The sequence below is a fragment of the Barbus barbus genome (assembly GCF_936440315.1).
Source record: "Barbus barbus genome assembly, chromosome: 10".
In the NCBI taxonomy this organism is placed as follows: Eukaryota; Metazoa; Chordata; class Actinopteri; order Cypriniformes; family Cyprinidae; genus Barbus; species Barbus barbus.
In genome coordinates this window covers 2,171,914-2,191,016 of record NC_136738.1, presented here as the reverse complement: position 1 = coordinate 2,191,016, position 19,103 = coordinate 2,171,914, and the positions used below count along the sequence as shown (strand labels likewise).

Below are 19,103 nucleotides of genomic sequence, written 5' to 3'. Positions count from 1 at the left end.
AGTGAAAATGATGTAAATATCATAAACTTTTGAAGGTCACAGAGTTTATTTTCCGCAATAATCCAAAAGCCAATGGAAAAACCCTATTGGGTTTTTGTCAACTTCCAGATTTTCCTCCAAAAATACGTCATCCCCGCAGCACATTATTTCAGCACATTTAGTGCTGCACTGGATTGCTGGTGGTTAGTGAATACAACAGAGAAATTTGTTAGTGAATTCATCTCAGTATGAAACACAATTTCTCTGACTGCAATGGCAGATGGATACAGAATAAGTGAATGAAAACAATAGGAGCCAGTCAGACAGAGAGAGAGAGAAAGATGAACAGGCACAACTAAAACACAAAGCTGACATCCAAGGCAACCTTCTCCTGCTGCCTGCTGGAAATCCATCTGAATCATGGATAAAAATACCTGACCAGATAGCGGCAGGACATTCGATTCCACTCCAGACTTTGACAGAAATAGTCAGGAGAAACCGATAAAACAAAGAGACGAGGAATAAAGGACAGATGAAGGTAAAATGTGGAAAACTACACCAACAGGGCAGGCAGGCACCAGAGCCGTGTCACATACAACTTTAAGGCTGACAGAAAAGAGGCCTTGTACCAGATCAATACTTACATGAGGGTAGTACTCCATAACCAGCAGGTACTCCATCCGCCCATCTGTTGTGAGACGCTCATCGCCAACGATAAAATGAGCAATGTTCTCATGCTCCAGAAGAGGGATTCGATAGATGGAGCGCTCATTCACAAAGTTCTGCCGGTTGGCATAGGTAAAAACCTTTACGGCGACTGGGCGTTCATCCAGTGATCCTTTGTAGACAGAACCGTAACGTCCTCGACCAATCAACTGCATGAAAAAAGATTCAGGTGTGAACTGTAGCAGATGTTACATGATAAATACAGATGGTTCAAGTTCATTACAATACAATTGAAAATCAAAATATGATAATGTGCACATATTTGGTGGCAGCTAGAAGAATTGAACTCACTTCCAGGAGCTTTAAACTGTCTAAATCCAGAGACGGTTCTGACGGTGCGGCCTCTATCATGTCCATATTGTGCAGACCCTGTTTACACTCGCCTGTAACACAAACAGTGTGCACACAATGCATCACAACACTGTAACAATATAATGTGACCTTCATTTGAAAATAGCCAATCAGTACACATCTCACCCATCACCATGCGATAGCCGAAGAACATCGCCACGATCAAGACCGCTGCTATAGAGACAGACGCGAGGGCGATGAACACAGCCTCATCTCTATGTAAAGGCTGCTGCTCTTCTGGAGAAAAAGGGAAGAGAGAAGGAGAGAGAGAGGCATGTTAGACATTCAATCATTATTTGCATTTAAGCTCATTTTAGCTTATGAATTTGCATGTTGAATAAAGAATCAACATGCTGTCAATTACCACAAATAAAAATGAATAACAAACCAAAGTCAGATACTGTATTGTACTGTGCAGTAATGCACTTATAAACTTAATGAAACTAGATATTTTTCATTAAGTTTATAAGAGAAGAAATCGTTGAATAAAGTCAATATTTTTGTTTTCTTTGCACACAAAAAGTATTCACGTAGCTTCATTACATTACGGTTGAAATGCTGATGTCACATGGACTATTTTATTGATATCATTATTAACTTTCTGGATATTATTACAGTTCTACAGTTGCATTGAGGGTCAGAAAGCTCCCGGATTTCATCAAAAAATATCTTAATTTGTGTTCTGAAGATGAACAAAGGTCTTACGGGTTTGCAACAACATGAGGGTGAGTAATTAAAGACAGAACTTTCATTTTTGGGTGAACTAAACCTTTAAAACAGCTTAACGTGTATTCAATCTGAAACATTCCATGAATTCATCAAATATCTGCCCTTATGATGCGATTTGTTAAATCCTGACCACATACAAATGTGTCCACCAGTTTTAGTTCAAATCTAACAGTCCACCCACCAAAAGAAATCCTACTAACTGAAAAAACAAAATCGCAGTTGGAAAAGTGAAGTCAGCATCATCTATCAAAATGTTTGAAAACGTTGTGGTCTGTCATGTACGTGAGCCATACAGAGACATACAGCCTCCAAAATCCAATTAAACTCAGCGCTAGCTTTCTTCAGCTTTTGATTCTTTTCACTTTCTCACTCTGCTTCAGACACAGACATGTCCTTGCATACGAGAGTGAGAGCTTCGAGGCAAGAAAGCCGCTCTCACACAAAAAGAGCTAAGGAGAGAGAAAGATGAGTGGGAATGATATAAAACCACAGCTATGGACTTCAGTTTCAAGCCGAGAGAAAGAGAACAAACACTTAAAACGGCAGGACAGTGCTTCAAAACCAAACCCACTCACACAACTGCTATGAGATGATGATTAGATAAGAAATCGAGCTTAAAATGTTGTGCATGCTTATGTATTGAAATGAATTTGGGAATTGATGCATGCAGGAAATGTGGAATTTATCAGTGTGTGTATCTTCAAGGTAATGAATGCGGATGTACGGGAAAACATAACATACATGCAAATCTACACTTTTCTGAGCTGGACCCTCGCAGGTCCACTGCAGCAGCTAGAACGGCACCAGACCTGCAGTGTTACACTATCACACAGCTTAAAAAGGTTTGAGTTTCTCAAGACAGATCAATAAATATGAGATTTAATCAACAGCAGTGCGTCAGACTGCATGCTGGTGTTCGCTTCTGGAAACTAATCTCTCACACACACTCGTATATAGCCAAGCTCATTTAATGCTCAGAGGATAAAACACAGGCATTTATAGATATCGACAGAAAAAAAACACACTCTCATTCTCACATATACATAGACACTGTTTACATGTCTTGGAGCCGGCGGCATTTAGCTCGGAGGCAGAATGTCTGAGTGTCCCTCCCTCTTCCAGACTCTACGAACAATCCTGTTATACTTCCTGTATGTCTCCCTCCGGCTCCCTGTCCATTACGAGAGCTCTCCTTCCTTTCTCACGTCTCCATAGTTCATATTCTGCATGTATGAAATATTACAGAATCATGGAAACATACAAGGGTTATACTATTGCATTCTTTGAAATTAGCATAAAATACCATGGTTTATGCCAATCATTCAGTATCACAATATGTGACCCTGGACCACAAAACCAGTCTTAAGTGTCAATTTTAAAAAATTGAGAATTATACATCATCTGAAAGATGAATAAATAATCTTTCCATTGATGTATGGTTTGTTAGGATTGGACAATATTTGTCTGAGATACAACTATTTGAAAATCTGGAATCTGAGGGTGCAAAAAAATCTAAATATTGAGAAAATCACCTTTAAAGTTGTTCAAATGAAGTTCTTAGCAATGCATATTACTAATCAGAAATTAAGTTTTGTTATATTTATGTAATAAATTTACCAAATATATTCATGGAACATGATCTTTACTTAATATCATAATGATTTTTTGGCATAAAATAAAAATAATAATTTTGACCCATACAATGTATTTTTGGCTATTGCTACAAATATACCCCAGCGACTTCAGACTGCTTTTGTGCTCCAGGGTCACATATATGCCAAAAAGTATTTCTATTAGTACTGTCAAACGATTCAATTCCATCCAGAATAAAACTTTTTGTTTACATAATGTATGCGTGTGCACTGTGTATATTTATTATGCATATATAAATACACACATAAAATATATATTTTGAAAATATTTACATGCATTTACATCATTTATATTATATATAAATATATTTAATAAATAAACGTTTTTCTTAAATATATACACGCATGTGTGTGTATTTGCATATACATAATAGATATACACAGTACACACACATATATTATGTAAACAAAAACGTTTATTTCGCGATTAACCGTTTTATAATGTCTTTTAACACACTGATTAACTCCCTCCCATGATTCCATAGGAGTTTGTCGTCAAATTACATTTTTCTCTAGTCTATGTCCTTCATGGACGCACATGGAATAATGCAGTTCATTTCTCTCTCTAGCCTCATGTTTATCATCACATCACGAACTGATTTTCTGTCCTTCACATTCTTTCAGACCGAGCATCAGGACAGACGCAGTTTCCCAGGGTAACCAGAACTCTTCAGCAAAATCACCATCTCCCACTCATAATGCCTGGCAACCACGCACAGTCCCAACCTGCCTGCAATAAACTCTTATCTGTTGTCTATTTGTATCAGTGCTGTATGAGAGTAAAGACACTGTGCTGAGATGCTTTTAAAGTTAAAGTTAGAGGTTACAAGCACACAGAGGAAAAGCAGCAAAAACTTACTACTAAGCCCTATCAAATCAAAATTGTATGGTTTTTAGACCATGTATATTAGCTTTGAAGTCATCTAGCTATATGCTAGCATATTCCCTAACATTGACAATTTTAAGATTTAACAGATAGGCCTACATTAAAACTGACATCACAACAGAACAAAAATACTGATGACTCATCCTGCACTACACCGATTTTTGTCCAATCAAATGCTCTGTAGAGTGAGAATGTCCCTCCTCCTATAGCTCTGATGTACTTAGAAACTTCAGGAGAATTTTTTTAAAAGCTGACAAACTTTAAATGGATAATTAACCTAAAAAAACTTTCAGAATTTGCTCGTCATCAAGTTGTAACGAAACGGTTTGATTTTCTTTCTTCTGCTGCACACACACACACACACAATATTTTGATGAACTGTTTTTGTTCATGCAATAAAAAAAATCAATGGGGTCCAGTTCTGTTTCACTGTCAATTTGTGTTCTTTCATTATAAAGACAAACATTATCGGTTCCCACCAGTGTTGTGCAAGTTACTTCCAAACTGTAATACATTACAGATTACTTGTTACTGTTATTTAAGAGTAATTCCTTACCTTACAGTATTACTGTCTCAGAATTGTAATGCGTTACATAACTCCTGTATTACTTTTGAGTTACTTTCACAAAAATAACTAGTTTATATTTCGTTGCAGATTTTTATTAAGTTCATTTAGAAAAAACGTTGAGCATTTTTTGTTCATTAAATACGTTTTTTCTTTCTTAAAGTAACGACCAAGCGGCCAGCGGCAGACCGGCAGGCTGATCATAACTTATGTTTGATCAATTTAGCCTTCTCAAATCATCACGACTTGCCTAAAATAAAATCTATAGATATACTAAAAGAGTTCAAGCATATAACAATGTTTAAACGTTAAACCTAGATAAATGTGCGCTGCACCAGTAGTTTGTGCGGAGAGTGGAAGCTAAAGCGCAGGACATGGAGGCGCCAGCGCAATCAATTACAATTTTTTTTTTAATGGAAACAACTTACGCCAAAATTTTTGGTCATAAAGGTAAGAGTAATAAATCATTCTGAACTGTAAAGGGTCTACTTTTATTTGTGTGCACTCACAATATCAACAAAATGTCGTGCTTTTATCTTGAACAGGAGCGCTTCACAAAAATGAACCGAAAGACAGTGAATACATGCCTCACACACATGATAAATATATCTATAGAAAGCTTTAAATTACTACTTAACGAAATAAAAAAAACTATTTAATATAATCGTTATCTGTGAAGATGCACTTCTCTCTAAAGGAGTGTCTAACGAGGAGATGGCGAATCCTTACTATTTCCCGCGGACACATTCATGGTAAATACTTTTGCTGGGGCTTTTGCTTTATTGTGTGTATTTGAAGCAGAACTCTTCAGCTGTGCTGACGGCTCGCTGCTGCTGCGGGACACTAAACACTGCTCTTAACAGTCACGGACTCATGTTATTTCCACCAGCGCGGCAATTTTTTCATCAATATAAATATAAAATATAAAGATAAGGAGAAGCCTAAAACAGGCCCGAGGCCCGGCCCGCGTCTGAACTATGATGTGAATACTGGCCCAAAGCCCGGCCCAAGGGACATAAAAAAGCCAGACTTTAAATTAAAAAAAATAATAATAATAAAATTGGGGCTAAAAGTGTGTTGTAACGCAAGCGTTACTGAATATGTACCGAGTAAAATATTACTGGAAATTGATTAGTAATGCCTTACACTACTGCGTTACATAAAAAAGTAATACGTTACTGTAATGCATTACTTCTGTAACGCCTTACTCCCAACACTGGTTCCCACACATCAAGCACGGTTGGAGCTTCTATCGACCATATTTGATGTGCTCTATGCGTGTGTGTTGTTGATACATTTTTGTGTGTAAAGTTAAATCTGTTAAATACATAGTGATCATATCCCTTCAGAAAACTTGTTTTAAACAGCTCGTTTCATATAGATTACTTACGCGATGTTTTTTATAAAGTTTTTGAAGAAATGTTTTGGTTGTGTGGACTTTCAAATAATGGACAAATACGTTACAAGAATATTACAAATATAATTTTGAAAGTTATATAGGTTTGGAAGGTTAGTAAATTATGACAATTTTGATTAACTATTTCTTTAATGGTTTTCTAATACAGAACTACATATAGTCCCATAAAAATCAGTTTGTGCAAAGAGTAAAACAAAACTCTTACATTAAAATTCATAAGGAAGAGGGACATCGGCTATACTTTAAATCAAGACTAATCTGTCTGAGACACCTGCAAAACTGATTTTAAAAGCACTGAATGATAAATCATCTTTCCCCTGAGGAACATGCGTCTCATGTTATGATTATGGGTACCACACAGGGTCTTTCCAACAGTCACATCTTAGATATGCAGCCCATCCATAATACAAAGCCTGTGTGGAAGAATTTCAAAGACTGCCGGCTCAGAGACACCAAGGAGACTGGGAGTCATACATGAGCGGGCAGACTTTCATGCTGCCATTACCACAACAGGACTTAACATCACTACCTGAATCCCCCCCACCAGCGAGGACAACAAAGCCACTCAATGGGAATTCTCTGGCCTACATTCAGCTTTCAGAGTTGGATGGTGGGGAAGAGAGTAAGGGAGCCTGACAAAATACATCAGCATGTGCCAGACAAACGCAACACGACTGCAATCTGCATTTGACCACTGTTAACTTCAGATCCAAAGCATAGCTATGGGCCAGAATATAATGGCGACGGGCTTTCCTGAATTGAGCCACACACCCCAAAAACCACCTAGCAACAACCCAGAAAGCCATAGCAATTGCACAGTGACACTATAAAACAGAGACTGGCAAAATTTCACACCACATACGGATGTCACAATAGACTGATATAGACAAAAACACTGATATTAAAAGGGGTCATGAACTGAGAAACAAACATTCCTTTGATCTTTTGACATCTAAGAGGTCATTGTGCTATAAAATCATCCTGTAAGTTTCAGAACTCAAAACTTTCTTAGTCTAAAATCAGCTTATATTAAAGCCAGTCGGCCAATATTTGACTCTATGGCGTAATAGTGTGGCTATACACAGCCTCTGCAGAAGATCATCAACGCCTGCTTCTACATCACTGCCTGTTTAGCCCCACCCACCGATTCACAACCATACAGATGGGTACTCATCCAGAATAATACTTCGCGGCGGCAACATTAAAAATGTGTATTTGCTGCCTTTTACCGCTTAAGTGGCACTTTAACCACAGACTTTGAAAAGTTAGAAAGTGAATGCATTGGAGCACATTCTTTCACGTATTGCACTCTGCCGATGGGCTCATTGATGGCTGCGGTAGTGGATAAATTGGTTGCAGTTGGTCTATAATCTAGGGATGCACCGGTTGACCGGCCATAGATTGGAACCGGACGATTTTTTGTCTTTTTTCGGCCGATTTTTCTGGAAGTGTGACCGCGTGCATATGCCATTTGTGTGGAAGACATTTGTCACAAGCACAACAAACACATAAACACAGATACCAAGTAGCGAACAGCCATTGGTGTAACGTTACTGGCGCACAAATAAGAGCCGCTTTCCTGCGCTTGCTGAAGTTGCGTGAGTATATCTGTTCGCGCCCTGCACAAGCGTAGACCGTGAACGGTTGTTCAGCGCAGCTGGATGAGAAACGAAACAGACCAACTTGTGACAAATCTGAAATACTTCTTTTTGTAAATAATAAAAAAAAAAAAACATGCACTTTTGAAAAGCCAGAAGTAAAGGTCAGTTCTGTACAGGATGATTATTTTATTTTACCTTAAAATTACATTGATTTAATTTGATTTAAAAAGCTCCCGCTGTAGCATCATTGTTTTACTCGTTGCGCTAAACATTTGATAACTTATTTATATAGCCTACTATGGTTTTATTTAGTTTCACTGGTAAAGACCTTTTTTTCTTTACACCAAATTTAAAAACGAAAACAAATGCTGATTAAGCAACATCTTTGTTTGGACTGTTGAATGTGTGTTGATTGTGGTGTTTGGATTGTAACTATGCAGTTGTTGCCTTTAATTTCACATGGTTACAGTTAATGCTTTCATTTAAGGCCAGTTTTATGTAGTTTCAACCCAATTTACAAACAAAAGCTAAATGCTGATGTCAGTACCATCTATGTTTCTATACTTGCTGCGCAGTTACTACCTTTAATTTCAAATGGTTATTGTTTTCAATAGCCAAAAGCTAGTTTGGCCTGTTAAATGCCAAATACTTTTATTCTTTCTTGTTTGTTGCTTAAAGAAAAAAATAAAAATAAAAACTGGAATCGGTACCGATATCAGCCAGTTTGCTTGTAAAAAAAAATTGGTATCTGAATCGGCCATGAAAAATCATGATTGGTGCATCACTACTATAATCTAAAGATAAACTAGTTAAAATAATTCATATTCACAGAAGCAAATTCAGTACTAGTGTGTTTGTTATTCAGAATGAACTCAAACAGCATATAGTGAATGATAGTGAACCTGTGCTTACGTTTTACTCTGTTACACATCACACTATTTTAAATTTAAAAATTAAACAGGTGTGCAGTATTATTTATATTATTGAAAGATATGTTACATTACCATAAAATAAAGAAAAGGTGGTTTTACTTTTTATTGGAGCATTAAAAGTGGAAGCATATTCAATGTGGATATGCTAATGTCAGTGTCACATAAATATTCATTACTTGTCACAAATACAAATGTTTGAAATTTACATTTAATAATTCCTACAACTCCTACTTTGTTATCTGTCCTTATCTAACGGAGAACTACAGTAGTCTACTCCTGCACATGACATGCCTGAATTAAGAAATCACTGAACATTAATTCCTTCCTTAATTTTGAGAGTCATTTAAAAGACAAAACACAAAATAAAGTTTAAGATGAATTTGACAATTTTTTTTTTTTTAGATATTGCAGTATTGTTATGCTTTAGGCCACATTAATCAAGTATGAAAATCTGATATTTGTACAGTCCTAATTTCACTATATATTAATAGCCTTTATCAGACTCTATTACCTGCACTCTTATTTGACTAGGGTTTCACCGAGCAAACTCATTCTCCACCAACCCCCCAAAAAACTCTTGCCATTCACTGTGTAAAGGTTAAGGTTAAAAGAGGCAAAGCTAATGAATAAATTAATTAAGGGAAATGAGCAGATGCTTGTTCGCTCACAGCTCTGCTGGTAGACAGCTCATCAGCACAATAAAATGATGGACTCAATCTGGCAAGCACAAGCACATCTACAGCGTTTTTGGCACATGCTGTTGTGGAATTTAATTCTTACAGACACACACGTACACACAAACTGCTGGCGATCAGTTTGACGGCACAACTCAGAGCACAGCTTCAAGAATGGACAGACTTCTTCATTAGCTCTAGCTGCATTACTGCACAACAATGACCGCTCAGTTTTTCAGCAGTCCGGAAGATTTTGCCCGATTCATTTTCTCCTTAGGGATTTCAACTCAAAGCGTTCTAAGCTATGAATCCGTGCCCACAGACTTGGAACACCATTCACAAAAGTTGTACACATCCTTTGCCTCTTGAGTCATTATTTATTAAATTATGGCTAATTTAATTGTGCTTTCACATATCAATAAAAGCATAGCACTCTAGTACATGGTGTCTACAACGGGCTGTGGTACTCGCGTGTTAGTTCAGTTTAACACATTATACCTAATCCATTCCACACGTTTTTCCTCAAAATCAATGCAGATAATGTGAAAAAGAAAGGATTTCATCTGGGCCTGGTGATTTGTCATAGCAATAAAGCACGAAAATTGAGAGAGCGAGAGAGAGAGAGAGAGAGAGAGAGAGAGAGAGAGAGAGAGAGAGGGTGAGTGTATTAGTTAACTTAACAGCGTATTAGTTATTAAAATTTTTACATTTTTTAAATAAATTTTTTTTCATAGTTTTTTTTATATATATATTTTATTTTTTGAATTGAAAAGTGTGATTTCTAGAGCTGGAAAAGTCATGTTAATTACAAAAAAAAAACTTTTTCATTTTTAATATTACTATACATTTTTCTAAGCTCTAATACATATTATAAGGTAGAAATTGATTCCAGGTTATTTATTTTTTTTAATCTTGAACCTGTATAATAAATCACACACAAAAAAAACAACCTTTAAATGTTAAGGGGCCTTTGAATATTTTCGTGGACAATAGGGAGCTTGGAATGGAAAAGGTAGTGTAATCATTTATATAGTATTGAAGTTCATAATTTTCTTAACATTGAGTCTGATGCAAAATTCACATCATTATCAGAACAAAAGTATGAATATCCAAATGAATGATTCAGTATCTAAACATTTACTCTAACAAGACTGAGAAATCTAGAGCATCATTGACCTGCCAAAAGTGTGGGCTGGGAACATTACGGTATATAACGGTACGATTTTGACTGGCAAACAAACAACCAGCGGGAATGTGTGCCGCCGACCATCAAAATGAATGAGATGAAGGAGTCCAAATATAACAGGGATATCTAGTTCCACTGTGACATGGTGTTTTTCCTGTTTGACTTTTGGCTTTTCTTGTCTTTGTAACAGTAGCTGCATAGAGGCTCTTTGATGCTCTTTTCCGCCTATCAGGAAGGCGCTTTCCGGCATTTAGCAGTTTGGCAGTGCCCGAGTCAAAAAGGCATTTCCTCTGTGGATAACCTACTCCTTTCTCCCACTTTCACTTCCTGTCCTTTTTTCCTTCTCTGTGTCTTTCTTTCTCATTCCATACAGATGGCTTTAATCCTCTCAACGCTGATTCAGTGTTCCTCTTTATTCATTTTTTATTCATGGCGACTGCTGTATAACTCCCGGCCGTCTGAGCCCAATGCGATTCACACCACTCTGACAAATAAGCTCATGGAAAGTGACTGGATTTTCAATAAAAAAAAGAAACGGTGACAAAAACAGACTCGTTTGCATAAGTGAGTTACAGCGCTGGCCACAGATTTCGCATCGGTGGAGGCGGAGACATTTCAAGATGATCCGAGACCGCTCCTTTTGTTGGTCATTATGATTTACATTATGCTAGCATAACACAGCAACCACAATCCTGGGTTTAAGAAAGAGAGAGAGGAAACCAGCTTATTTGACTATGCTGCAGGAGGATCTGCTTTCGCTACAGAAGCCGCACCTGCCACACCTGAAGAAACGTGAGAAACAGAGACTGAATGGAGCAGAGTTCACACATCTTTTGACCACTACATTCAAATGACCTTTGCAGTCATTCATCATTCAGGAAAAAATAAAATAAATAAATAAAAATATTAAAAAAAATTAAAAATATTAATAAAAATAAATAAAAAATAAATAAATAAATAAATAAATATATATATATATATATATATATATAAAATAAATTCATATGGCGATTTCTATCATATATGGTGATCAGTGAATTATCCCTTAATACATACCAAAAGAGGTCAAAGTATAAATTTGAATGTCATTTTAAAACAGTTTGACAATCATTAAAACAATAGGTCACACTTTATATTAAGTGGCCTTAACTACTATGTACTTACATCAAAAAAGAAGTACAATGTACTTATTGTGTTCATACTGTATTGCAAAACACTTCTGCTGCTATTGAGGTGGGATATGGGTCAGGTTAGGGGCAGGTTTGGTGGTACGGGTAGGTTTAAGGGTGGGTCAACAGTGTAATTATAAATGTAATTACAGAATTTATAATTTTTTTTAAATTATAAGTACAATGTAAAAACATGTACACAATAAGTGCATTGCATCAAATGATTAATTTAAATGTAAGTACATAGTAGTTAAGGCCACCTAATATAAAGTGGGAACAAACAATAAGACAACAATGCTCTTAAAGGCCTCATAAGCCCTATTTTTTAGCCTAAACTTTATGTGTAAATAGAAAATACGTCAACACAGCACAAAAAAAAAAAACTGCATGTGTCAAGTCATGGGGTCTTTGAAAATGCTGTTTCGGTCTCAAATTAAAACCTGTTCCTGATTTCGTTCAGAAGACGGGTCTGTTGAGTGTCTAGACATCTGTAGACTGATGTGCAGGGTGAGCACCGGGCTCAGGTTTCTCACAGCAGATTGCACGTCTGTGACCGTGAACCCTGTGACCCCAGATCTGTTGACCTCTGTGACCCCTGTCACGAAGAAGCACATCTGGGGTCCCCGGTGGAGAGAGTGCTGACACGGTCATGAATCAGACACCGTCGGCCTGTCTCAGCCCAGCGCCACAGCAACGGCCTCCCATCAATTACACCACCCGCCACGTTCCTCCAGCAGAATCAGTGTGACATAAAGAGAACACCTCCTTCTGTTCAGCCGACACGTCTCCTCTTTATGTGTGCTTTCCACATTCTCCTAGGCCACTTCTAGCTACACAAACTCAATTTACACGTTACTGCGCTCTGAAACGTTTCTGAATACAAATCAAAAACTCAAAACAAGTATGTGGCTATAGCTAGTTTTCTCTGTCAGGACAAATACTGTCATAGAGTAACAGATTCAACAGAATCTTGCTGAGCAAAAGCTAAACTGCCAACATCTTTATACTGTAGCTGCATTATACCTGAATAAAAACATTATAGATGATGTTATAATAGGAGACATTATAATAGGGAGGAAACAGAAATAGCAGCACTTAATATGGTGACTGTAGGAATGAAAAAGAGCCAACTGCAATTTTAATGGAGACTTTAAATAGAGACCTTGATTTAAAATGTTATTAAACCAAATGTACAGAACTATTTGAACACATTGTATAACGTTTGTACATTTTGGGTCAGATTTCTTTTTTTTTTTTGGAAAGAAATACTTTCCAGTGCTTTTCCCCCCAGACTTTTATAGTGTTACAAAAGACTTGATTTTTACTTTATTTATTTTTTAGATTTAAAGAATTCCAAAATGATTTCAACGCTCATAAAAAGTCGCTGGGGTATATTTGTAGCAAAAGCCAAAAATACATTGCATGCGTTAAAATTATAAATTTTTCTTGTTTGCCAAAAATCATTAGGATATCAAGTGAAGATCATGTTCCATGAAGATATTTTGTACATTTCTTACCGTAAATATATCAAAACTTCATTTTTGATTAGTAATATGCATTGGTAAGAACTTCATTTGGACAACTTTAAAGGCTTTTTTTTTTTGCACCCTCAGATTCCAGATTGTTAAATAGTTGTATCTCGGCCAGATATTGTGCTATCCTAACAAACCATACATCAATAGAAAGCTATTCAGGGTCACATATTAGAATGATTTCTTAAGGATCATGTGACACTGAAGACTGGAGTAATGATGCTGAATATTCAGCATTACCATCACCGAAATAAATTATATTTTACAATATATTCAAATATAAAACAGATATTTTAAATTGCAAAACTATTTCATAATATTATTGTTGAACCAAACAGGCCTCCACTGACTTCCATAGTAAAGAAAGAAATACTATGGAAGTCAATGGGGACCATCAACTGTTTGATTACCAGCATTCTTCAAAATATCTGCTTTTATGTTTAACATAAGAAAGAAACTCAAACAGGTTTGGAACGACATGAGGGCGAGTACCGGTAAATGATGACAGAATTTTTGCCTTTCGATAAATACTGTGATATGACTACATTTTTTTTAATCATCACAGTAAGTCAAGAATGCATGTAGGACTGCACACTAGTATATACATTTATGCGCTTGCGCAGAGAGAGTACATTTTTAATCTTCACAAGCATCTTAGTGATCGAAATCCAGAACACTTTATCTCCTTAATTTTCCATCATGCAGAGAAGTTCAATACTAATTCCCTTCATTTGTTAGTCCCAGGGGCAGATATTCAATACATGATCTCCTACACAAAAAACAACTGCTCAAAGTCCCACGGCACGAATCCAGCAGCAGCAGCAACCTGAGGTGATGGCTGGCAGATCTTCTGCCCTGTCGCTAGGCACTTAGCCATCTAGTCTCACCTCCGCACAGTCTGTGTGCCGCCCACGTGTCCGCACACGCTCAAACAAACAATGATGGAGATATCTGCCTCAGCATACACTCATATGCATCTCTAATGAACACAAACATGCGCTAATGACCCATATGAAGCAGAAAAGCTCTGAAATAGGATTTCTAATCGGATGAGCCATGAAAGGCTCTGATTTTAATCACACTTAAAGCGATTGTTCACACCAAAATGAAAATTCTGTCATCATTTACTCACCCTCATGCCGTTCTAAACCTGTATGACTTTCATATCTCATTTTATGTTCCACAGAAGAAAGAAAATCTTACGGATTTGGAACGACACGAGTAAGAATTTTCATGTTTGTGTGATCAACAAATAATCTGTCTGTCTGTTCACACCGGTGTATTATTTCTATTATTTATTAATATTTTAAGTAGCTTTTACTTGCATATTTTAATTCAATTGTATTTTTATCAGTTTTACTAGTTTTCATTGTAATTTCAGTTTAAGCTTAATAAAATGTGTATGTGTTTTTGTCAGTTTGATTACTTTCCGGCTTAATTTTAGTTTAAATTTCATTTATTTTTGTGCTTTTGTCTGACTATTTTTTTTTGTTTTAGTTTTTATATTTAGCTTTCATTTATTTTTAGTTCAAGTTTACTCATTTTACTTAATGTACTTAAACTTACTTAATATTAATAGATTTGTTTTAAGTTCAATTCATTTTATTTTTTATTTTAAATAATAAAACAAGTTTTAGCTTTAGTTAAAAATAACAAAACTGGTTCACATTATAGCAAAGGACTATTCAATTACAAGCTTGTCACTTATGGTTGTGGCTGGTTAGGACAAAAATATTTTAAAAATCACATTTTATAATTTGTCTTTTCATTGTGGCTGGTTAGGACAAAGTGTAACAGACTGACATTTTACCGACAGTTAAATTCTCATTACTGCGGCATCACGCCACAATAGCTCCGCCCACCATGAAATCTCATTCTGCATGAGCGTATTAAAATAAATTATGGCCTGATATCCAGCCTGTTTTGTGTCTTTTGTGTATTGCAGCATTTTTGCATTTAGAGTGGATAAAATAATTACGTGTTGCTGGGAACTTACCACATCATTTCTGGGAAGGACGTGGTAAGGCTAACAACATGCCTTAAACTGTGACAAAATCATTTCAGAACACAGTCTCTTGTGGTGTAGTGCTGCAAAATAATATACAACAGAGGGTAGCTGCTTTATCATCAAGAACAATGAGAGGGGAAAAAGGAAAATCATAAACCACAGCAGCCTAGAAAGCTTGTGTGAAAGGACGGGATTTAAGCAGCCATTATACATGTCACCATGAAGAACAGCAGAGAGGAGGATAAAGTGTAAACTCACTAAGTTATGGCCGGGGGGGAAGGGAGAGGAGGTGTGAAAGGAGGGAGAGAGGAGAGGTAGAGGAGGTATGTGTGTGTGTGTGTGTGTGTGTGTGTCTGGGAGATCATTCCCCCTCTGCAATTAAAACAGCTGCCAAGGTTAATCTATGCCTGATCGATCAGAGGCTTCTCACACTCCGTTCACAGTCTTCAGCTGGGAGATCACACCGTCCATCTAAATGAAGCTTGCAGTGAATGTGTGTGAGAGACTCTAAAAGCAGAAGAGCGTTTCACATTTTCTGAGCAGGTGTACGGCTTACAAAATCAGTGAAGTACAATGCCAGAGACTAGCAGATGTGTGCTGCTGCTTCTTCTGCAGATAACAACAGCCCTGTTCCAATCCAAGCCAAAAGACTGAATAAATGCAATGGAAGTTTGCTAACTTTTTTCTGCAATAATCTCTTCACGCCATGCCTGATGCAAATGTAGGACATTAAAAAAAATAATAGAATGATGTAAATGAATGCAAAGTATTTTCCAGATAGAATCCACAAGAAAATATATAACATCCAGTAAAATAAAATCCATAGGATTTACAAATACTAAAAATAAAAATCTAATGGCTCTTTCAGATTTGCATTTGAGGAATTTTGTATTTTTTTGTCCTTCACTCAGCAAAAAAAAAGGCTGGATTCAAATATTAATTTTGACATGACTCATAGTAAATGTTGCTATAATTCAGCAATTGCTTTGAAGTTCATTAATATGAATACAATGATAGAATAATAGAAAGAACGATAGAAAAATGGAACAGTAGATAGAATGATAGAATGGATGACAGAATGATAGAACGATTGGATGAATGGATGGATGTGATGAAAATGCTTCATAGGTCAGAGTATAAAACTTTTTTTTGAAAAAGACAGGCAGACGGCCCAAAAAAACCAAAGCTTGGGAAGCTACTATTTAAAAAACAACAACAAAAAGCGCATGCAAATCTTGAAAATGACAACATACAAAAACCGACCTTACCAAAAGATAAAAAAATCCCTGAATATTCTCAGATTTAAACTAATGGGAATGCATCTAATCTTTGTAAAATCTTCCTGCGTGAAAGTCTTTGCTGTAAATCAAACATAAAAGCTACAACAGTTCAGCCATGTGACCCACAGAGACTCTAACCCAAGCCAGAGTGTATTGTGTTGATGTCACAACAGCTGGGCTCCGCTACAGCCTCACTGCTCATCACAGTCAGCAGGTGTGCACACGCACAGAAACAAACACTAACAATGTGCCTCCGATGCAGCAGAAGAGCGTTCTTGATAGTGTCAACTGTGAGCATCATCTAAATCTGTGTGTGTGTAGCATGAGTGCTTTTGTTAGAGAAATAAAAGAAACCGTGCCACCTTAATCTTCCTAAACTGTCTCTCACGCTGCAGATTTCACAGGTTGGAAAGCATGTGGCATTCATAAGAGATTCCCCTCTTGGAACACAACACTTACGCGCACAATTACCATCATTATATATGTTCACACGGAGAACATCTTCACGTCTGCAACTCTACAGGATTAAAAGTGAAATAATTGCCCCTGTCGCAGCCTTTGGCTCTGGTATGACATCCTCCTCCTGTTGAAATCCTGCTTTAAAAGCGTGTTTTTGTTGTACTGCCCATTTTCTGAGAGCTGAAAAACTGCCATAAATAAAACATAAAAAAACGAGTCATCACAGCAGCTCTCCAACGTAGAGAGTGGGGTGAGGGAACATTTCCAAATCTGCACTTCACTTATCTATTAAAAAAAAACATGCGTTTACCAAATAACACATCCGGTGCCGGGAACTGTGTGGTGGAGGGGTGAAAATATTGGTAAATGGATTGTATAACAAGTGAGGATGTCAGCTGCCTCTTAACTCAACGAGGAACACATCAGGGAGCGTCTGCGGACATCATCCATCAATGCAAGTGCTACATTTTGCACAAGACTACAGATTTTATTCACATGTGCTGCAGACTGCTGATAATGTCAGTCTGGTGTCTCTCGCTCTGAGCAGACAGCGGCGAGAGACAGCTGCGGTTGGGTGGGGTTTGGATGTAGAGCATGGCCTTGCTTTGCACCCTGCTGCTATACAGTGTACCATGAAAAAAATTAAGTAGGGTTGGACCAGCTCTGTGGTGGAGGTGAGGGGACAGCCGTCTGAGGATACAGAAGACACATGTGTACAGGCATTCTGCCCGGTAACACTCGAAAGCAGAAAGACGATTGGCCGACACCGTGTCTTTAGTTCTCAAACATTGTGGCCTCTTCATGCAGGCATGGCGCCAAACATGGGGCTCCCTCCCCTGCATTAATACATTCAACCTCTCATCTTGTCTTTAGAGACAGATTAATTTGAATGTTTTTGTGCAAAGTTGATTTCCAGGGTCAAGCCTTCAAAGTTTACTCATGCATTCATTAGCGATGGCTTTGAGAAATCTAAAACCTTTTATTTTTCCATTATTCCTCAAATCAAAACGCACTTCTCAAGGCTCTTCGCTTGAGAAGTCGTGCTAGGGGAGAAAGAGAAAAAGAGACTAACAGCAAAAAAGTGCACTGAAAAGAGGTGTGAGAAGCCAAGCAGCATGCAAATAACTCACTCTTACAAAGTCTGACAGCCATTGATTTCTTTTTTCGTATTTCACTCTGTTTTTTGCTGTATTGTTTGATTGCGTTTGTGGTGACTCATTTCTATCCTTTTAGCAGGGCCATCCGGCACTTTCTTTAGATACACTCAAAGGCAACACAAAAGGAGAAAAAGAACTGAGAGGGTGAGCAAGAGAATGAGAGGGTACAAAGAAAGAGGTAAAGCCGGGGTTTTGTCCCGAGGTAAGGCATTAGACAGCTCTAGGAGAGCGAGGATGGGAAATGAAAGGTTGTATGGGTTAGTTGAAAGCAGGAGTTCATCTGAGCTGGACTCTAGCAAAACACACAGTATTTATTAACCAGGGACACTATCTGAAGGAGCAGAAGGACTACTCATAGTTTAACCAAATTGGTGGAATTGCAATGTTCAATGTGATGAAGATAAAGTCTGGATTTCTAATTTCAAATAGCCAGTTGGCTTTTTGGGAGATTCAACTCCTGATTTTTCAGTGTAGAAGGTAGTTTGCTGGTTTAGGCTAGTGAACTAGTCTCCTAGTTTTGGGAGTTCAACAAGTCTGCCACATGGTCTCTCAGTCTGACCAACTGATAAATATCCAAAACCCCTGCAGAACAAGCTAAATGATAAGTGAAAATGAACCACGTTGTTGTCCAGCCTTCTCTAACACCTCTTAATTGACATGTTTTTCTGGTAAATAATTTTTCTGGTAAATATTCCTTAATATTTTTGTAGTAGTAGTAGTATTACATTATACGTCTGTGCCATTCATTCACACAGAGACACACAGAACATGCAGGATTCATATTTAAATAATATTCACAG

The 19,103-nt window shown here is 37.2% G+C and overlaps 1 protein-coding gene across 1 annotated transcript in view; it reads right to left on the bottom strand.

Annotated features, from left to right (window-relative positions):
* The window catches only part of bmpr2b (bone morphogenetic protein receptor, type II b (serine/threonine kinase)), a 74,110-nt gene that overhangs the window by 19,191 nt on the left and 35,816 nt on the right, over positions 1–19,103 (bottom strand). Inside the window, exons 4-6 of the mRNA XM_079427168.1 lie at positions 1,183–1,293; positions 997–1,088; positions 624–854 (exon numbers count right to left, since the gene is read on the bottom strand). Of these exons, the coding sequence (XP_079283294.1) occupies positions 624–854; positions 997–1,088; positions 1,183–1,293 (434 nt within the window). The remainder of the gene's footprint in view (positions 1–623; positions 855–996; positions 1,089–1,182; positions 1,294–19,103) is intronic.